The sequence below is a fragment of the Mercenaria mercenaria genome, unplaced genomic scaffold (genome assembly GCF_021730395.1).
Source record: "Mercenaria mercenaria strain notata unplaced genomic scaffold, MADL_Memer_1 contig_3484, whole genome shotgun sequence".
NCBI lineage: Eukaryota > Metazoa > Mollusca > Bivalvia > Venerida > Veneridae > Mercenaria > Mercenaria mercenaria.
The window spans coordinates 33,602-48,388 of NW_026461626.1; the positions used below are offsets into that span (position 1 = coordinate 33,602).

Sequence of the window (14,787 nt, forward strand, 5' to 3'; positions counted from 1 at the left end):
CTTACAAAATTACCTCGAGGAGGAAGTTTAAAATGTATGCGGAAGATATAGTATTCAATAAATGCGTGTAATATTCAGGTGATATAAATTAAACTATTTCTTCAGATACAAAGATTCTTTTTGTGGATCACCTGCAATACAACAGGTATTTGATTTTTCTTACCTGTGTACATTCTTTATATTAACGAATCAATACGATACAAAACAGCTAATCCGTTATTAGTTATTTGGCTAAAATTTCAAAAATTACTAAATGTACCTTTTTGAAATTAAGCGTACCTTTAGAACATTTATATGTTGTTAATAACATTTAAAATATTCAACAAAATCAAATTATGTCATCAAATAAATTTACTAGTTATATGAGTTCAACACAAAAATCTCTAGAATTGAGAAATTTGCGACAAGTATTGTGACAGAAGAAAATGACGATACAAACAAAACAACGCCGATGCCGTACCCTTTTTGAAACGAGCGGAAGTAAAATGAAAAAAAAAAATCTTCACATACTTTGATATTTTTTCATGCACTGTATGTTTCAACCAACATTTTCGTCTAAATATGTGCTTAATTTCAGAAAAATAATTTCAGTAATTATTAGGGAATTGTCAAAATAGTGGGTAAGCTATTTTGTTCAGAATAGGTTTGAGTGATTCAATGGCCACGATTTATGTTCGCAGTGAGAATCGCAAGAACACGCTTTGTCTTCAATAATAAGAATCATGACAACACGTTCTTTTAAATCTTAAGCGCGATATGAAACATTCTTAAAAAGAAAAAAAAACACACAAAAAAACCCTTCGATATGGATTGAACTAGGTGCATTATCATGCAGTATCAATCTATGTTGAGAAAGGAAATGGTGCATGTAAATTCATATAAAATGTATAAGACCTAAACATGAAATTTCAAAAAGATATGGTGTTATACCGTTAAACAAACATTAAATATACTTATTTCATTTTATTCGCGCCAATGTATAAATTTACTGATCACATTATCTTGTAAGCTAAACTGTGTTTACGGCACTGTGTAATAGTGTACTGTTTTCTCAGCGTGTAGACTTCCCGCCAAGCCAACCAATGAGTGAGAGTAAGAAATATTATTGGTTCGTTAAAAGTATATTCTTTGTAATTTTTCTTTTTACCAAGTCGCAATCCTCCTTTAGTTTTATTGTTTTTGCATGTTTAAAAATACTAAGACGGGACCACGACGTAATGTGGAATAACTGTGCTGAAAACTCAAAATTAACGGTAGTAAAACAATCGATGCTTCGGTGATAAAAATCGAATATTGTTTTCGAAAATGAAAGCGTGATATCGCAAAATATTTATCAAAAATCAATAAAAGTTTTCAATTTATAATAAACGCTTTTAAAACTTGAGTTTACTCTTGGGCTATTGGATCAGTAATAATTATTCACAATTTTCCTTAAAGCCCTATATATACACAGCGTCACTGAAAAGTTACCACCTAATATATACCTCTTTACTATTTTATACAATATCGACGTCACTTTTTCATGGCCTGTGTGCGCTCTATTACTCACAGACCCTGTCTGATCATGTCTCCTAACCCATTTCATGACTGTCAGGTGAGAACAGTACATACGACGTGCAATTTCGCGACATGGAAGTTCGGCGTCAACCATGCTAATGGCCTGATGGCGTTGAGTGTGCGTTAAACGTGGCATTCTTAACAAGGATATTATGGGTTTTTTTAACGTATTCCTTTTAGTCTGTCGACTAACTTTCAAGTCGATGAATGATTTGCGATAGAAAACTCGTACATGTCGACATTGCTGGAAAAAGTCATTTTGCACGTGCAGCCCGTGCCTCAAGTGGAGTTAATCGAATTTGACAAATCTTTACACCAGTGACGTCTCAGCTGCGTCAAAAATGTAGTCGTGTTATGCATTTAACACAGTCCAATGCGATTTTTAAAATATAAGGGCCATTAGGGTGGTAACTTTTCAGTGACGCTGAGTAAAATGATATATATTCATGTTTCAAAGGCTTTAAAACCGTTCTATTGCTGTTTAACAACGAACACTGTCTTGCATAGTTTAATGCGATATGCTTGCAGTTGAAGATCAATTTTTCATTTTAAAACAAATAGCAACGTAAATTTAATACCAACATTAAAAATATACATAATTGTTCAAATACATAATTTTCGAGTGAAGGCTTAAGTTTTGTTAGCTCACCTGAGACGAAGTGCTCAAGGTGAAGTATTGTGACCGGTCATTGTGCGGCGTCCGTCGGAGTCCGTCGTGCGTCGTGCGTCGTGCGTCAACATTTGCCTTGTGGACACTCTAAAGGCCACAGTTGTGACCCAATCTTTATGAAACTTAGTCAGAATGTTTGTCTTGATGATCTCTGGGTCAGGTTTGAAACTGGGTCATGTGGGGTTAAAAACAAAGTCAGTAGGCTAGATCTTAGAAAAAGCTTTTGAACATACTAGAGGCCACTGTTGTTACCCAATCTTTATAAAGTTTGGTTAGAATGTTTGCCTTGATGACCTCTAGATCAAGTTCAAATCTGGGTCATGTGGAGGCAAAAACTAAGTCACCCGGTCAAATCAAAAGAAAAGCTTTTGAAAACTCTAGAGGCCACAGTTTTGACCCAATTTATATGAAACTTAGTCAGAATGTTTGTTTTGATAATTGCTAGGTCAAGTTTGAAACTTGGTCATGTGGAGTCAAAAACTAGGTAAGCAGGCCAGATCATAGGAAAAGCTTTTGAATACTCTAGAGCCCACAGTTGTGACCAAGTCTTTTAGTAAAGGCCATTTATGAAAAAAGGGGAAAAAACTCGCAAAGAATTGATTTTTGGTGTAAGCATTATACAATATGTATGTAACAGCATACTAAAAGTATAGAATGTTATCATGGTGCAAAATGCATTTTTTTGCGGTAAAACGTTAAAAAATATGATTGAAACTGTGAATTTCTGGAATCGGTCCATAATGATGTCAATATTTTTATTAAGAAAGCGAAATTTTGCATGGCAGTAGAAAATTATAACACAAAAAAATTAAGCTCATGACTATTTTAAAAAAGCCAAGATGGCCACCAAAATCCAAGATGGCCGCCATTAAATCTCATTACACAGGAAAACCGTTTAAGCATGTCACAAAGTTCAAATAGTGTGAAAAAATGACCAGCATCATAGAAGATACATACATTTTATTTCAAAACACACAAACTTCAGTCTTAACAAAATCAAGATGGCTTCTCAATTCCAAAATGGCCGCCATAGGCGCATTTAGACAATACAGTCCCCGAATAAAGAAATGGCGCTAAAAATGGTTTGACTGAAAATATTTTTCTTGCATCAGACATGACCCCCATTTTTTCTGATTTTTATTCAGCACTGACAATGTTCGTCAAGAGAATGTAAGATATAGACATTGAAAGTAGGTCCTGATGTGCGCTGCAGCCATTGGAAATATGACAATTTCATATAGAATAACGAAGAACAGCTATTTAGTGTACTGTAACATACAAGGGAACATTGGCAAAAATTAAAATCTGGCCAGATGAGGATTGGAAAGGTTTACTTTGACTAGAATTTGATAGAAGATGACAAATTAATTGCAATTTTGCTTTAAATATAATTGATAAACACAAAAAGACCATATTTTCAATGTATTTGTGTGTATGCACAGTATTTTTTTTCAAAACTGCATTTTGGTATCCTAACGATTGTTAATGTCTAGTAGTTAGAGGTACAGTTGAACATATTTTACAGTTTAAATGTGTAATTTGCCCCGACAGTGTAGCAGATCACGTACAAAATGACAAAACAGGGCAAAAGTAGGCTACAGTTATGATAATTGATTGAAAATTATGTTGTGACAGCTATTTTGCCAAAATTTGACGATTTGTCACATGTTACTGAAATTGCCATAAAACATTAGAAATTGTTGGTATAAACTAAAACCTTATATTTAGGTTGTTTGTACATTTCAAATGAAACTGGCACAATCTTAGAGAAAACGTTGATCTTATAGGCATACATACACTTAATAGGAAAATTGTCAAAAATCGTAGTCGTATAATGACGGATTCACATAGTCCTCATTTTTGGCTCTTTAGAGCTATTTTTCCTTATTTTCTTTGCAATATTTGCTGAAATCAAATGATAGATCTATGCTTGACATGTAGGTAGCATTTTCATAATAAAATAATAACACTATAGAATGTGTCATGTAGACTTAGATCATATACTACCACTGTAGTTTGGGGTCTCATTGTTTAGCTAATTTTGAAGTTTATGTGTTTGACTGAAAATATTTTTCTGCATCAAGCATGAACCCTGCTTTTCTTTTTCATTTTATTCAGTATTGACAATATTCTGCAAGAAAATATAACTTACAGACATTTAAAATAGATCCTGATGTGTGCTGCAGTCATTGGAAATATGTGAATGTTATAAAGAATAAAAAAAGAACAGCTATTAAGTGTGTCATAACCTTAAAAAAACATTAATTGAATACACTTTAAGTACGATTTGCAATAGCATAGAAATCTATATCATAACAAGACTTCCACATAGCATATGTAAATATCAGGATACGAGTTATATGACACAGGAAAATGCTTACGCCTTTAGTATCTTGAACAATGTAATGTGTCCAATCGCTATGGTGACTGTGCTATGTTACCCTAGCAGAGGTGTGCTTTGACTGGTGCTGTTTATGGAACTTGTTTCTGATTGGCCCAAATTCGAACATATTTTACATTGAATACACGAGTACATGATCTAACAAATAGTTGGTTCTCTTTTACTATTTGACTGTATATAACATAATGTGCGATGCTGAGAGCCAGCTATGACTGTTATTAACCCAAGTCGTTCATAAGGTTTTAACACACTAAATAGCTGTTTGTCTTTACACTATATAAATTAACATATTTTCAATGGCTGCAGCACACATCAGGACCAATTTAGAATGTCTGTAACTTAAAATTTAATTGAAGAATGTTATCAGTGCTGAATTAAAATCAAAAGAAAAGCAGGGGGTTATGTTTGATGCAAGAAAAATATTTTCAGTCAAACACACAAATTGCAAAAATAGCTGAAAATGAGACCCCAGATTGTAGTGGTGGTGAATGATATAAGTTTCCATGACAAATTCTGTCATGTTATTATTTCATTGTGAAAATGCTACATGTCAAGCATAGATCTTTCATGTCATTTCAGAAATATATAATTGCAAAATATAAGGAGAATAGCTCTACAGAGCAAAAAAAAAAAAGGAAGAAAAAGGCTGAGGATTATTTGTATCTACCATATTTTTCGTGCCATTTTCCTATTTAATGAAAAAGACAAGAGCTGTCAGTGAACAGCACGCTCGACTATTCTCAGTGCTTGATAGTATAATATAAGCTATGAGTAAAACTTTAACATTACAAAAAGCATATTCTTAGCCGAAAAGCGGCCATAATTGAATCAAAATGCTTGATAGAATTGCCTCCTCCTTTTTACAGACTGCGCGGTCATGATGGTAAATAAGTATGCAAAATATGAAAGCAATATCTCAATGGAATTTGAAAATATTTGGGATGGTACGCAAACTTTAACATTAAAATAAGCATATTCTAAGTCGTAAAAGGGCCATAATTCAGTCAAAATGCTTGCATGAAAGCAATATCTCAATGGACTTTGAAAATATTTGGGGTGGTACGCAAATTTGCACATTACAATAAGCATATTCTAACTCAAAAAGGGGTCATTATTCAGTAAAAATGCTTGATAGAGTTGCCTCCTTCTTTTTACAGACTGGGGTCATGGTGGTAAACAAGTATGCAAAATATCAAAGCAATATCTCAATGGACTTTGAAAATATTTGGGATGGTACGCAAACTTTAACATTACAATAAGCATATTTTAAGTCGAAAAAGGGCCATAATTCACTCAAAATGCTTGATAGAGTTACCTCCTCCTTTTTACAGACTGGGGTCATGATGGTCAACAAGTATGCAAAATATGAAAGTAGTATCTCAATGGACTTTGAAAATATTTGAGATGGTACGCAAACTTTAACATTTGTGTGATGCTCACACTCACGCTCACGCCGACGCCGGGGCGAGTAGGATAGCTCCCCTATTCTTCGAAAAGTCGAGCTAAAAATTAACTGAAAACACTTTTTAATTTTGCCTCAAAACCATGACTATCATATGGGAAATGATTTTACTAAGAAAGAAAAGTACCCATACTAGTATATTTTGTTAATAAATAAGGAAGTTATTGCTGCTTTACGACAATTTCTACTGCCGAATGACTCGGCAATTTTGTCTCTGTACCTCACTATTGCCCCACATTGAATCTGCTGGCAGAATGTTTTCCATCTTAGGTAAACTGCATACTGTAACTAACAATAACCAGCTTATTATATGTAAAAGCAATGATATGAGACAATTTGACATAAAATCGACGACAATTCTGGTTTAAATGTCGTTTTTATGGCAGCCATATTGGATTAAGGACGCCATTCTGTTTTCTTCTAAATTTCTAATTAGTTTACATTTTGCACAATATAGTAATCTAATGTTGTGCCAAAGTTGGACCTCGTTAGATGCATAAATCTGTTGCTATGAGCCGATTCCAGAAATCCGCAGTTTCATTAATATTTTAAACATTTTAACCCCAAAAATAGACATTTTGCATCATGATACTTTTCTATACTTTTTATATGTTGTTGCATACATCTTGTATAATACTTACACAAAAAATCAATTCTTTGCGAGTTTTTTCCTTTATTTGTCATTTTGGCCATAAATGGCCTTTACTATTTATGAAACTTAGTCAGAATATTTTTTCTTGATAACCTCTATGACAAATTTGAATCTGGGTCATGTGGGATTAAAAACCAGGTCAAATCAAATGACAAACTTGTGAATACTTTAGAGGCCACAGTTGTCACTCAATCTTTATGAAACTTGGTCAGAATGTTTGTCTTGATGATCTCTAGGTCAAGTTTGAAACCGGGTCATGTGGGGAAAATTAGGTCACCAGGTCAAATCAAAGGAAAATCTTGTGAACATTCTAGAGGCCACAGTTGTGACTCAATGTTTATGAAACTTTGTCAGAATGCTTGTCTTGATGATGTCTAGGTGAAGTTTGAAACTGGGTTATGTGGGATCTAAAACCAGGTCAGTACGCTAGATCAAAGGAAAATATTGTTAACATATTAGAGACTACAATTTAAGTTTGAAACTAGGTCATCTGTTAAAATCAAAGAAAAACCTTGTGCATGCAATTGGGGCTGCATTTTTCATAAGATGTGCATGAAACTTGATCAGAATGTTTGTCCGCGTGGAATCTCAAAGGAGTTTTATCAGGGGCATGTCGGGTCAAAAATTAGGTCACCAGGTCAAACTAAAGAATAAGCTTGTTTGCACCCTAGGGGGAACATATTTTATAATTCTATCTTCATAAAACTTGGTCAGAATGTTTGTTATCATGAAGTCTTAGATGACTAGGTCAATTCAAAAGAAAAGCTTATATACACTCTATAGTGGCCACGTGTTTGCTCCAATCTTCCCGAAACCTTGTCAGAATGTGTTTTTTCATGAAATGGACATATTCGAAGCTGTGTCGTGTAAGGTAAAAAACTAGGTCACTAGGTCAAATAAAAGGAAATGCTTGTCTACACTCAAGAGGCCACGTTTTTGGTCAGAATATTTGTCTCCATGAAATCACTAGGTGAAACATGTTTTCACTGTTATGATGTGTTAATCAGGTTAGCGACTAGGGCCATCTTGTTTTTGTTTAACGCTGGATTTTGACAATAGTCCCCACCTGGAAAAAATGGAAGATCTTCATTCATGTAAAGGTCACGGTATCTGTCATTTTTCACTTATCCAGCACCCAGTCTAGGCCTACACTGTGCGAGTTTTCCGTAAAGTAGAACTGACTGAAACATTTATTACAAATAAGTTCTCTGCTGACTTAAAGAATGATTTTATAAATAAATACTGTCCTGCAGAAATTAAATCAATTTAACATTTGTTATTTTTATTTACAATAATCTGTATATAGCAAACGGAAAGACCATAAATATGGGGTTGGTCTCTTTATTACGGTTTTTAATTTATATGTTAGAATATGTAAAAGATATACTGTGTTTTTTTTGTGTGTAAACTTGAGTTTAAAACGACACCGAATATTTTCACTACACCTTTAAGACGTAGCAGCCCGTTATTTTGTAGATTATAAAAGTTTTCAAAAATGTTAAAATTGAATGAATGAACCAAAACGAAAACCTATTTCAACAAATATTTGCATCAGTTTCTCGTGTTACATCTGTACTTCACAGTGTCATAAACACATATTAATTATAGTTATCCATTTGTAAATAATGATACTAAAATACCTCATTCAAGCTATAAAAAAAGTTACAGAACCGTCGAGGAAAAAAAATTTCTGATGCAATGTCATAATATCAAACTTTGGAGCGTAACAGTAAAACAATTTAGATATACATTCAGTTATATACATGTAGTCTCTTTTTGCAGCAACCAAAGATGAGACTACTCATTTTCCTTGTGGCTGTCACGTATTTAGTCTGTTGGGCTGACCTCTGCTGCTTTCCAAAGCAATGGGAAGGAACTCTGAGCGTGTTGATGCCAAATTCTTCTCAAGGCGGATTATTTTCTCAGGTATAATTACAAACTCTTTTCCATTATAAATTAATAGACGAATGTATTATTCATATATGACTATTGCATTCGCAGTGGTAGAATTATATGATTCGTGTTTTTATTACATCACACAAAGACGGCACATTCTAGGGGTTAATACGCTCGATTATGTACATACCTAATGTGCAATAAAAAGGTTACAAGTTAAAGCATAGCAAAAGTTCCTTCTAGGGCATATCTATATAAATATAAAATGATCATCTTGTAAAATTTTGTTTGCAATGTCTGTTTTATACCGCCAAAAATTTCAAGTAAGTATTTACGCTAGTTATTTAACATAAATTGTTAAATCCAACAACAAATTAAATCTGTTACCACTTTCAGAAGAGTAAATACGGCAATAAGACATTGCCCCGGTTAATCATTTACGATTCGATGCGTGAATTTGTTGCACATAATTAGAGGGTCGCAATGGGGTTTGTTTTCATATATTAACTATGCATTTCAAGGTAACGATAATATTTAGTTGTTTACATTTAAATTTGCTGATATATGTCTATCTGGTCGACTGAATGTATGTTATGTTCCTCAAGAATGGAGGAAATAACATCCTCGGTTTTAGTAATATGTAATCAACGGAACGCGTTCAGTCAAAAGAGTCGCCTCAATTAGGAAAGAATAGTCTAACGTCAGAGTTTATTGCTTAGGTCACGGAGTTTTATTGGCCAGCTTGTAATGACAACAGGTTTTGGTATCAGTAGCTCAGTCAAGTGTGACTCATTGAACTATAATAATATTCCTTCTCAAGAGAAGAATAATAAAACAGGACTGGTGTGCCTTACGTATTGCGAATGATTGCAAACTATACCGACCTGTACTTTGCATCTACATGCATAAGCAGTCTCCTAACTTATTTTGCTTTTTACAATGGAGATTTAAATTGCCCAGCATTATTTCATGCATATGTAGCGATTTTGTCAAGTATTGTCATTAAATGTACGTATCATAAGGAAGATAAAACGATATAGACGATGTTTATTGTGTTATTACTTTTTTACTACAATCGAAACCATTTGGCCTGGTTGGGTATCACTATACTGTCGTTTCAAAGACCTTGGGGTGTCATACTGTTTAGCTTATTAACCCTTGGATATGGTGCCTGCTTTTTAATTTTGTCTTTTGACAGTTCCTGTGATACGCAGGCTCCATAACTTCAGATCCCCTTCCTAAATTCCAGTTTGTTTAGTTCTGCCCATTGTTTTCTCGCTTGGGGCAAACCCTTTACTTTATCTGGGGACCAAACGCCGCTCTTCATGGAATTACACGCCTCAACACGTGTATCATTGAAGGTTCCATGTTCACCGCCGTTTGAATACATCTGCGGATGTCTCTAAATTCCTTTTTGTACTTTTAGCATGTGTAAATGTTGAGTTCTGCTCAACCCTGGGCTAGAGGGCGTGGACGGTGGCATGCATTTCCACTACCGTCCATGAACAGGCTCAATCAAACCGAGCCTGCAACATTTTCATTTTTGTCGTGTTGAGCGACCTGTGAAGTTTCTACTTTTCTCTATTTTACTAATTTCCATTTTGGTGTGAAATACAGTCGACCGTAGTGGTTGTGCTAAAAACAAACATGGAGACCTTCGGTTAGAACATACTTAAAACACACCCATATATATATATATTTATATATATATACTCAAAAGTATACTTAGTCTATTAAACCACGATTTAATTTTTAAGAGGTATCGTAAGTGCGGGTTACAGGGCCTGAAAGGAAGACTGCAAAATGGAGTTATCATTCATGGCAATACTTGCATACATATACATATCAGGCACTTTGTATAGTTTTCTCCAAAGACTGCCTGCTGGCAAAATAAATGTTTTGAACAATGTTTAATGACACGTTGTTAAAGTCATTCTAATAAAATCATTTCTTGATATTAAGACTTCATCTTAAGTAAATGCAAATAGAATCTCAAGCAATGTCATTTAATGAAATAAGTACGACAGGATTAAAAACTTAAGGTAAGTGTGTTTCAACAAAATCATTTTAGGTAGTTTTATTTTAACTTTTTCTTGAAGTTCTAGCAACTAGATCATACCAAAAATGTAGTACTTTTTTAAAAAACAGATGTAGGACACATTGTAGGAAAAAACATATGTAGGACATATTCAAGGAATATTGTAAGATTTTATTTGTGGCATAAGATACTCTGAACAAACAATGCATAAAACTGAAATTTATAGACACTCTACTAAGATATTACTGTAATAAGTATTCGTATACATGTACCTATAATCCCACATTTACCTTAAAGAATGTCAGAAGAGTATCTTTCTCAATGTTGAAAGCTGTGAAGACAGTCGCCATATGACTTTTATTGGGTAGTCAAAAGTAAACCATAATCAAGCAAGGTACCACTCAGCCAAGTTATATGAAAGTAAATGCAGATAAATTAAGTAAATAAGGAGAAGATAGACAATTAATTAGCCTATTTTATCATTTTATGTGTGACGGTCGTTACCTTATTTGATTCTAAGGGAGGTTTTGTATCCTATGCACTCCTTTATACCGTTCTTCATCGAAATAGTGACTTCAAATATCTAAAATAAGTTTCATGTCTGTACAACGACTAAAAGTATTTGAAAGGATTTACCTTGTTAACTAACAAACCGCAATATTTGTCGCCATTTTGGATTTTTCCAAACTGACATTTGAAGTCTTAACATATGTTTTACTTTTGACAAAATTTCGATAAAGCTACTCAAATTTATAAAATTAAGTTTTAAATAATGACGCGCACCAAAACCAACCCGTATTACAGTATACATATGTTATCTATCTCAGACGTTACGATCATATCAATATGAAATAAATGTTTGTAATAATATTTGATAAATTAGGGAAGTAAGAAAAAGAGATCTGAACGTTTAGTAATGTTTCACTGACTTTCAAAATTTAAGGTTTACTTTATATCATTTTGTTACAACGTCACTGATTACTTGTACCTTGTTAAAGTTTAACATAATTTAACAGGATAATGTAGACATCTCTGTTGATATGACTGGACAAAGGATACGAGAGTATGTTCGCTCCACTGGCACCATATATCTGATGTTTTACAAAGAGGTAATATTCAATTTTATCTTAGTTGTACCGTAATATGAGATATGTTTTGCATGGTTAACGATTTGCCTAATCTCTAGTTAAATGTGACACCTTTACCTGAAGTAGGCCACATACGAGATATCTATAAAAGATCAAATAACACTACACGGTTTTTGGTAAATCCACAAAAATGAAAACTGTATGTAGTTATACGTTTATTAAAAAAGTCAAAGATGACTGTACACTCCCCAGAGAAATAACCAATAAAGCATCTTGCTGTTTGAATATTCTTTTGAAATACTGGTGATTTTAAGAATATTTGCAAGCTTCTAAGTGAAACGTTAAAAGAATACGTGTATAAGATAAGCTAATATAATTACATATTATAGTATGTAAATGTTTAATTTCTACTAAAAGTCCTTTAACATTTGTTACATTTTAAGTGTTAGAATTCTAACTTTTCTAACAGGGTGTTGGCTACATGATTGACAATTCGACCTGTTCTAAAGGAAGTGTTTCACCATGGCCTAGCGGTGCAGTTTGTGTTCCAGGTAAATATTCACATGTTGACAAGCGCTTAACTTTATGTAAGGATAAAGATTCCATGACGATTGACTGACACTAATATTCACATAAAAAGTGAATTGTTTTCCGCAGATGAAAGACAGTCTGAAGAATATTGGTAGAACGGTTTAGAACCACTAATAAATACTTTTAGGCAATTCATTGTTTAGTTTCGTAGTTTCGTCCTAAAACAGTATGAATGGTAAAGCGTTAACATATAGCTGGTTATAAATTGCTAGCGAAATAATGTAAAAAGTAAAAAGTTAGTTTGAGGTATGACAAAATTATTTTCACTGTCATTTCTTGCAACACCATATAAATGCAATAATGGCAGAGAAACACATCTCCAAGAATCAGTATCATTATCATTTTATCATTTTCCAAACCATTACATACTGTATACATATATTTCAGGAGATGCCAAGTTACTTAGGAAATACCAGCTTGGTATAAAAGAAAAGATGAATGTAATTGACTACATATTCATTACAAATAGCAAAACATCGGGCAATATGCTAGAGCAAACAGTTAGAACAGTAACAGATATGTGTCAACCGGTGGAAGACAAAGTCATGCGTAAATATTCAGAGTGTAAGTGAGACTTCATTATCTTTATATTTGTTCTTAAACATATTTAAAAAGAATCTTTTGAAACTGTATAGTTTAGTAAACATATTAACATGTTCCTTATTCGTTTTATTGAAGATAATTTTGTAGTCGGATATGACTATCTGGTGTAGAAAATAAAGTCTTTGAATTAGCTTTATGAACAGACCTGTCGCAAATTTCCACAAACGCATTTAGACGGGCAAATCCCCGTACAACACCCATTTTAGAATATCGTGTCTAACGTTTCTGGTTACTCGTGCTGTAAGCCTTGCGCTAAAACATGACAGATCGTATCAAACATTTCTCCTTGATAGTCTTATCCTTTTTAAATTCACGTTTTGAGAAAGAACCATTCTAGATGCCTTAAGATCTTGTATACCAAGATGTATTGCAATCACAAATCGCACCGTGTCCTCCGATAGAAACATCGGTTTTTAGCAATCTTTAGCAAAAATAAACATGAACCAGAGTCCAAAAGGAAAAATAAATTCAAAAAATGCTGCTACCTATAAAGACTTTATCTCATTCATACAGACTGTATATACATATGAGCAAACACTTTTTCAACTTGTATATGACCACAAAATACAGACAGTGTTTGATACTGAGCAGAGTCGGAGTAGTATCAATAGAATTATGGTCAATGATTGATCACAAATGTATAAGTACGTATTGTGTGCCATTGCTTGATAAAAAACATGTGTGCATTTTAGCAAGCATACTTATTCCTTTATATGTCTAATGATATTTTTACTAAAGGTAATGTTCATGTCATGGAGAGCTCAAAATTATGTTTCCCCAGTAATCTTGTATCTGCATTAAGAATGAATTTGCCAAAAAAAACCAAAAAAACCCTATGTATATTTTTATAGGCCGCTTAATGTAACAAAACAAACCATTTATCCATATTATTCAACTTCGGCTTAAGATCTTATAATAGTCCATCGATCAGAATACAAAAAGCATTGTTCATGTAAATCGCGGAATATATCTTATTTATTATACCTCACTTTTGTCTACAATGATAAAATCCCATTACCCGAGAAAAAGATATTATGACTATCAAAAACATTTTCATCCTTTTCTGACACGTGACCGAGCGAAAGTGACTGTCAGGACATGTGGCCGCGCTGATATTTTGAATGCCATATAAGGGCAATTAACTGCTTCAGTTTTTAAGCCAAAATCATGAAATGATTGCCTCCCTTGTACACATACGTCACTATTCAATGTGTACACAGGCGATTCAGGAAGAAATTCATCAAAGAATTAAAAACATTTTAAACGTTTTATGTACTTTTTGTTCGATATAATAAAATATATATCATTATGGCAGCGTTGGTGACATTGTCAACCCTCGAAACAGAATGTCACCACTCGGTTTTCGCCTCGACCGACATTCTGCCATCGGGTTGACAATATCAGTGTCACACACGCTGCCATTAAATATTTATATAATGTCTTATAGTTTATCATTATCTAGTTGATTTAGTAATAAGTGATATTTTCTTTTCAGGGAATAGTACTGACGTATATACTGTCACCTATGAGAATATCACACCAGGAATCAAGGACCCAAGCGTGTTCAATATACCTAGTACCTGCAAATCATCTACAAGAAAGGTTTGCTGATTGCAATACTTGTTAACTGTAAACAATACTGCTAAAAAGATGAAAAGGTCTACAAGAAACAGCATTTAGTTATCATGTACAGTTGTATAACAAGCTAATTACTGCTTATTTCAGAGAACTTGGCTCGAAAAGAAGCACACATAGAGCGTTAGCAGAAACAGAAAGTGTTTGACATTTGATATCCAGTTGTTTTATTCGAAAATTATCGATGCAATAAC

At 33.5% G+C, this 14,787-nt stretch overlaps 1 protein-coding gene across 1 annotated transcript; it reads left to right on the forward strand.

The window, feature by feature from the left end:
* The first annotated feature begins 7 nt into the window (after positions 1 to 7).
* On the forward strand, positions 8 to 14,603 carry LOC128553107 (mammalian ependymin-related protein 1-like). The gene is made up of 6 exons (XM_053534221.1): positions 8 to 145; positions 8,525 to 8,668; positions 11,693 to 11,785; positions 12,234 to 12,315; positions 12,743 to 12,919; positions 14,454 to 14,603. The coding sequence occupies exons 2-6, from the start codon at positions 8,534 to 8,536 to the stop codon at positions 14,567 to 14,569; spliced, it is 603 nt and encodes a 200-aa protein (XP_053390196.1). The 5' UTR covers positions 8 to 145; positions 8,525 to 8,533; the 3' UTR covers positions 14,570 to 14,603.
* Positions 14,604 to 14,787: the final 184 nt, after the last annotated feature.